The sequence below is a fragment of the Cajanus cajan genome, chromosome 3 (genome assembly GCF_000230855.2).
Source record: "Cajanus cajan strain Asha chromosome 3, NIPB_CcT2T_4, whole genome shotgun sequence".
Lineage (NCBI taxonomy): Eukaryota > Viridiplantae > Streptophyta > Magnoliopsida > Fabales > Fabaceae > Cajanus > Cajanus cajan.
Window position 1 is genome coordinate 77,825,618 of NC_138519.1, and position 7,815 is coordinate 77,833,432.

At 32.5% G+C, this 7,815-nt stretch overlaps 1 protein-coding gene across 1 annotated transcript; it reads right to left on the reverse strand.

Moving 5' to 3' along the window:
• Nucleotides 1–200: 200 nt before the first annotated feature.
• PXN (Mitochondrial substrate carrier family protein) lies at nt 201–7,392 on the reverse strand. Its single transcript, XM_020356028.3, has 11 exons — nt 7,034–7,392; nt 6,846–6,923; nt 6,671–6,745; nt 5,226–5,356; nt 4,872–4,926; nt 4,193–4,303; nt 3,798–3,866; nt 3,624–3,731; nt 3,427–3,495; nt 942–996; nt 201–692 (listed from the first exon to the last, which is right to left on the reverse strand). The coding sequence occupies exons 1-11, from the start codon at nt 7,112–7,114 to the stop codon at nt 499–501; spliced, it is 1,026 nt and encodes a 341-aa protein (XP_020211617.1). The 5' UTR covers nt 7,115–7,392; the 3' UTR covers nt 201–498.
• Between the last annotated feature and the right edge of the window lie 423 nt (nt 7,393–7,815).

Sequence of the window (7,815 nt, forward strand, 5' to 3'; positions counted from 1 at the left end):
CCTAACATTATATTTAAGAAACAAAGTTATTTATCAACTATAACAGACCTTGTTGCTCAAGGGTGTTGTTTATTCTTACATGGTTGAGACCCTTTGTGCTTGTTTGTTTTGGTGAAAGGAATAGAATAGTCGAAGCATATGTCGTCTTTTGCGATCTGCATTTTTCATTTATCCACTAGACTACCGATGAAATTTGATGGTGACAATAATATTTGGTTCGTATTATATTCCTATTCGTAAAAAGGAATATTTGCTTCAGGGTTTCAGCAGCATACTCAACCTACGACACTGTTTTGTTCTTGAAACGAACCAATGAATCCATCATGTAATTTTTGGCAGGAATTTCCATCACGGAAACAAGCCTGATGAAAATAATCAAGATACAGCTACAACCATATTTTAATGTTGTTTGAATCACTCTAGTTCCCCTACTTTATGAACTAACTTGTCTACTAAAGATGGTACATGAAATCTTGATCAAGTTTTAATGGCCTCCAATCATAGATTCTTTGGCTTTACAGTGTTGGCTGAATTCTTACCAAGCAAGAAATGAACCCCCCTAACTAGTTCTTCCTTCATCATGAACAAAACAGCAGCAGCCAGCACACTTTGTACAATCTTGGTGCCCATACCTTTGTAAAACCCATCAAACCCTTCATAGCGGATCATCTTAATAATAGCATCCCATGTACCTGAATTTAAAGAAAACTATGCAACTTTAGAGAAGAAAGGAAGAGTTGTGAAGCGAGAGTCAAACTTCAAGAACTTGAAACTAATATTCAATTAACTGGATTCAGAATGGAAGTTTGTTCATATAAGCGTGTGTGGATGAGACAAGAGCAACAAAAAGGACAATATTAATAATAACTTGTAAACTTCAGCAATAAAGTCTCATAACCTCTCTTGCTAAACAAGGCATAACAAAATATCATAACTTAAACCTTTATAATGGTGCCTCCTGTCTCCAGTTTTATCCTGCCTAGCTTGGAGCCTTGCCTGTGCAAATAACATAAAAGTAAGAAATCTATGATGCAAAGATTCAACATGTATCCAATACGATTATTCAAAAAAATATATTAGATACAATACGTGTAAAATATATATATATCTAGATATGTATAAAAATTCATAAAGCATGATAAATATACGATTGCAGTCATACAGATCCAAATTAAGAATGTACTCCTTGGTGGACATTACTAAAAATAATAAAAATTATCAATAACTATCATCGTAAATTACTTCCTATTGTTTATAAATAGGAAATAGGAATAGTATCCATCTCTTTCCTTATTAAGAATGTACTCCTTGGTGGACATGACTAATAACAATGAAAACTATCAATAACTATCATGGTAAATTACTTCCTATTGTTTATTAATAAGAAAAAGGAATAGTATCCATCTCATTCTTTTCTTGAGATTATTCATAAAGAGGACAATTTCCATTTTTTAATTCATTAAGGGACAATACTTCTATGCTTCTGTAATGTACATTCTTCAATGGCTCGTATGATCAAAGTTGTCAAAAAATTGTAATGGCACCGTTATAAAAGGAATAACATGGTGGTTTGGAGCTTCATCAATATTCGTCATCTGTTTTTTAATGTTATATAGTGCTGTCCGCCAACAAGATAGAACAGTATTTTTTCCTTTTTTTTTATTCCTTCCATTTTTTAAATTATTTTTTTACCTGTTCTCCATCTGTTCCGTTCTTCAAATGTTCCTCGCTTTTTTTTTTCCTTCTGTTTTTGGTTTTGTTTTGTCTCTTATTCTCTGTGTGACACCACTGACTGTTATGGTTCTTCATCTCTTCAATGCTCAATGTTCAATGTTTAGTTCTCTGTTTGTATAGTTTCAAAATGGTGTTTATTGTTCTTTTGTTCTGTGTTTTTTTTGTTAAACATGTGATGTTAGCACCCAAACTCAAAGTCATGCCTCCTTAGACATAGGATGAGAACATTTAATTATATGTTGAGATGCCTTGAATTCATATTTTGTCCTTACTATTTCATCTGTTATTTGGATTGTAATGGAGTATTAAGGGACTGTTATATTTTATCCTTGTTATAAGGCTAAAAGACATTTGTATCAAATATCTCTGCTCATTCAGAAATAAAAAACTCTTGAACTGCCCGTTGACGTAAGTCACATTGACTGAACCACGTAATTTGTATGTCGTCTTCTTTCTCTTGATCTCTTTCTTATGCATATTGTCATAACATTATGTTTATGACTTTTTGTGATAAGATTATGAGACTAATGAATTATGACATTTTTCTTTCAAGATTTTAGTCTAAGTCTGCTGTTGCTAATATATTCATAATGTTTCCAATTTATTTTTGCAATTCTTTTAGTTTCTGTAAACATGTATATATGTAATTTTTTGTTAGTCAGGACTTCCCCCATAGGCCATCACACCATCCACCATAAGTTTATGGCCAATTTTCGGGCTCATTATCATAGGCCGTTATCTATTATTGATAACACGTATGTATATTATATTCCATAACTTTTTATTTAAGACTTTGATACTTCACAGACAAATTTTTAGGTGAAGTATACGAAAGATGTTATATGCAAATATGTGAAGTGATAGAACGTATTGGTGCTTCACAGTAAGAAATTGAGAAAAGCATTTTTGACAGAGATCATTTTCTCAGTCTTCCCCATTCATTACATCTAGTTAATAATGGACATCAATGTCACACAGATCAACCACATGCAAACACAACAAATTTTTAAAATAAGACACATTCAGTAAATTATAAATTTATAATAAATCATCCACCATATTTAAAACAAGTGAATAAAATAATGTAAATGATACAATTGTCTAAAATCTACATTAAATTTAAAAATTATTGGTGACAGATTATTACAATGTCAAACATATTAAAAATATGAAGCTCATTATCGCTAAATATGTATATCATAAACATAAATGGTTCTGAATTAAAATTTTCATATAATGCAACAGACAAATATATAATCAGATCTCCTCCATCTTTACAACATTCTAACTGTACAATATCATAATGGCCACAAGGTCCTAGAAAAATACAAAGGTGAATTATATGCAACATTACAGCATTTTGTGATCCCAAAATTCCATGTTAACTCTTCAAATTGGTTCATGCTTCTTTTTGTTTTCTTCAACAGTATAATATAAAAAAGGCTGCGGCCAGCTTAGAATTTTTCTTCTTTATCTTTCACATGTAATTTAAACATCGCATTTCTGCATTTTTGTTTGATAGGCATCATCACCTAACAAGAAATCTACATTTTTCATGGTAGCTTTTACCATTATTCTCCAGCTCTGAAGTTTAAAAAATATAGTTCTAAATTCCCATTTAGCCAAATAAAACCAACATCATAGAAAGCTAATTATATTTCACAACCAGGAGAGAAAGCTAGCGTGACATACCTTAACAACGAGGAGCGGGTAAGTTACAACAGTAGCTCCAAGTTTTGCTAAAGCTCCAAGAAGAAATATCTAGCATCATACGGGAATATTAATACGACAATGTAATAAAAAAAATTAAAGGCAACATAAGAGATAATATAAGTGTGAATATAACATCATTCAAGAGATGTTATCTAGTTTGCAAAATGACATTATACCTCTACAGCAGTTACCCCATTGCTACCCTTCTGATTCAAAGAACGTCTTTTTCTTAACTTCGCCAACATGGATTCATACAGCATGAACTGTATGGAAGGATTGCTTACCTGAATTTAAGGAACAACCAATCAGTAATGCTCCCTCAGCATGAAAGAGATTCACTTTCAACATACCATGATCAATGTTGGTAATACACCTTTCCAGAAACCCCAAATTCCAGCTTCATCAAAGATTTCTTGAATCTGAAAAATTGCATTCAAAATTTCAAATATCAACATACAAAAGGAAACTAGAGGGGTTGAAAAGAATAACAGCATCATTAGGAATCCCCAAGCATTATCAGGACTAGTAGAACTATGCATATTATAAAAAGGGGGAAATAATGATAATCATAAATCATCAATCAATTTTTTTGGAATATTTTCAGAGAATCTATTCCAACTATAAAAATCCTACTATACTAATCAAGACTATAAGATTAGTTTTCCAAACATTTAATCTTATTAGAGTAGAGAATATAGGGTAACTTCTCTAAATTACTTAAGATTTCCATATAGACTTTACTTACCACATGGCTAGTTCCATAAGGAAGAGGCTCAACTGCAGAAAGAATTGGTGGCTCAGTGGCAACTAACAATCCCCGATCAGATGGAGTTCCATTCGACTCTTTTCTATGTGTCTGCACAGTAAAAATAGTTTTTGATATAAACTAAAAAAGATAAGAATCTACGACTTTTACTAGCTGAGTGAGGCAAGGAGAAGTACACATAATTTTGATAACTTTGAGAAACACATAGCAAAAGAAAACAATTAATCACATTCTATACTGCAACACTTAAACCTAAAAAAATCAGTTTTGGTGCCTAATACACAGGTCCCAAACAGTTTCCAAATCCATGAAAGCTCAAAACCTTTTGCAGTCCAAACTAGCATTCAAATCCATGATCACTCTCCTTCCAAGCTTATCGATGTACAAAATTGAAATACTTTCGGAAATGCTTTAGCTTATCAGAAAGGAAATACACATCCTTAGCAACAATCTTAATAATTTTGTTATTCTAAATATTCAGACACGGAAATAAAATCAGGAGAAAAGGAATATTTTCCAGAAGATATCTACATTAATTATTCTCGTTATAATGTTTAGTGTATACCAAGAAAAAAGAGAAACAAGGGTTAGGATATGCAGGGAGGGGAATGAAAGCAGAAAGAAAGAGAGAACAAGAGATGGATAACTAGCAATTTACCTGCATTCTGGTAACAACTACCCATATGGGATTTGTCAAGAGCACGTTAACACACCTACAAAAAGATTAATCGAGCAACATGAGTACTGAACCAGTGAGACATGACATAATCAGTAGTTTCTACTTTCAAGCAACATGATCGGCAGTAAAGAGTTTATGCTTATGGGAAGGTCACTTCAGCAACTCTTTTACATGGTTAAATTTGAGAAACATAGAAATAGAACCTTTACAACCACATTTATGATGTTAATATGGCAAACTAACTGCTGTGGATGTAAAAAAACTTGTATTCAATAACTTAAATTTGCTGGGGCAAAGGGCAATAACAAACTAGTGAGCTTGAAAACAAAGTACCCAGATAATGCAGCAACAAGAAGTGAGGAGAGCATCCCAACAGATCCATCACTGATGCCCATTTTCTTTTGGTTTAGTGCAGCTGCTTCGGCTTTGTTCCTGAATATTTGATAGAAATAATAGTAAACACCCTGTACCATAAAATTGTGAAATATTAAAACATTGAAACCTAACAGAACATTGAGCAAACAGGTTACCATATAGCATGCAAGAACCAAGGCTAGTTGGAAAACTTCCATCTATTTTCAAGGTTTACAAGCTACACTACTGACCATCAAGATCAAACAAGGGGCCCATTTGGTTTACAACTATAATCAATTTCCCAGGCAAGCGTTTCAGTGTAAAATTTGAGATTGAAATTAATTTGGACACACATCCCAATCACATTCAACTGTTTAAAATCAATTCTATCAAAATCAATTCTACCCACATCTAAAACAAACGGGCATGAAGTCTATTAAGAGTGTTGAAGGAAATCAGGTTTAGAATAGGCCATTAATCTTGTGAATATTGTATTTATATGATTTGATTTCTATTTCCTGATTTATAGATGATTCAGCTTTATTATAGGAAATATATTAGGACCTCTTGTATCAGATTAGTATTTACCTGTATCTCTGCCTTCTGGTGAATCAATTCAATAATATACCAAAATCACAAAATTTCATAAAGAGCGTATTTGAATACAAGTTAGAAGCGTTTTTGAAATTATTTTTTTTACTGAAAATAAAGTGTTATTTCCGGTAGAGAAGTTCTCAAAAATACTTTCAAGTTTGTATCTAATCAGACTATATGTCAATAAATAAGTCATATAGTCAAAGAAGTAACTAGTTTTCCTTGTCTATTTTATCAAACCTCAAAACAATTAAACCGAGTCTTTGACAATAATATGGAGAGCAAACCTGGAGAGTAACAACTACATTGGTATTAATCCCATGAATCAACAGCAGACTCCCCTGTTGGCTTGTGACGATTACATCCGGTATGTTTGGATGGGCGTTAGGAAAAAAAACTGATGCGCGTAATCGAAGCAAAAATAACTTACTTTCACATTTTTAATAGATTTAACACGAAAAACTAGAGAAACGAGCATACAAAAATTGGACACAGACGTCAAAGTTTCAAACACAGTTCATCAAGTCAAACTTCTGTTAATATTTCTTCCAGAAAAACAATTAATACAGAAACCAATTGAACTGCTTTCAATTTTCTTTGTTATTAATCATGCGAAGAGAGGGTTAAAAAAAATACGTTTGTACTATAACATCCTCAAAACAAATCCGTTACAAGAATTCCTACATTCCAGTTTTTCCACTGATTCAACGATCAAATGAGATAAATCACTCAAATTACACTGGATGTTTAATAATAAAATCACTAAAATTACAATGGATGTTTTAATAATAAAATGAACAAAGGGTGTCAAAAAAAAAAAAAAAACTCGCCTGAGACGCAGCTGTACCCACTAGTGATGGCATCAAGCCTCCATACAACCGCTCCCACCCCTCTTCTTTCACAACCTACAACATTTTTTTCCCACAAACACAATTACCAACCACAACAAACAAAAGATCAATAAAATTAAACTCAGCTAAAAACAAATCGGTAAAAAATATAAACCTGGCACATTCTTTCGAGGGTCCCCTGACTCCTGTTGTCTTTCTTCGGATCACGCTCGGTTTGTTGACGAGTGTTTACCTGCAGATCACCGCGGAAAAATTAAATCTCTAGCACCTTAAATGAAGACCCAGTGGAAATTTTTTCACAAAAAAGGGAAAAAGAACAAATTTTTGAAACCATATTCGTACAGTTTGAAGTGGGTATGTGATGAGTTGAGCAATGATCCCTCCTCCAGCTCCAGCCAATCCATTGATCAAAGCCTCCGACATGTTTTATTTTTTTTTTCAAATTTTCCTCGGAGTAACCAAAATCTATTAGTATTTCTTTTTCTTTTCCTCAGAGAAGCATGGTAAAGGATGGAATGCAATTATGCAAGCACTAGCACTAGTCAATGTTGTGGTAATGGCGATCTCGTATTTGGCACATGAAATATTGTGTTAGATTAGTGTCAATGAATGAAAATAAATGTGCTGTGCCCCTACGACACCACTCTTCCACCAAGCAAGGCTTCAACACTTTAATTGTTGCGTTTGGAAGAAGGAAATGATGAAATGTGTACAGGACAATGACCGTTGTACCCTTTATTCAGCCAAACCGGATACTTTCAGCTGCCACCTTTTCTCGGAATGTGCATTGGTTCATTCTTCTCATTTTATTGATTATGACCAATATCTTTTTGCATTTTGTAACTTTGTATATCACGATGTGATGATGTGAGACAGATTAAATATAATATAATGAATAATACGATAAAAATAGATGGAGGAAATTTTGTTTTAGTTTAGAAGAAAAGAAAAAGAAAAAAAAAAAAATATATATATATATATATAACTATTTTCAACAACAAAATTCTTCTTAGATTGTTTAACATAACTGTATTTTCAGTATTGGAATAAATGTAGGAAATCTTTAAAAAAACAAGAGAAATTAAATGTGAAAAACTAAAATCTTTCTTTTCATGTTTACTTTA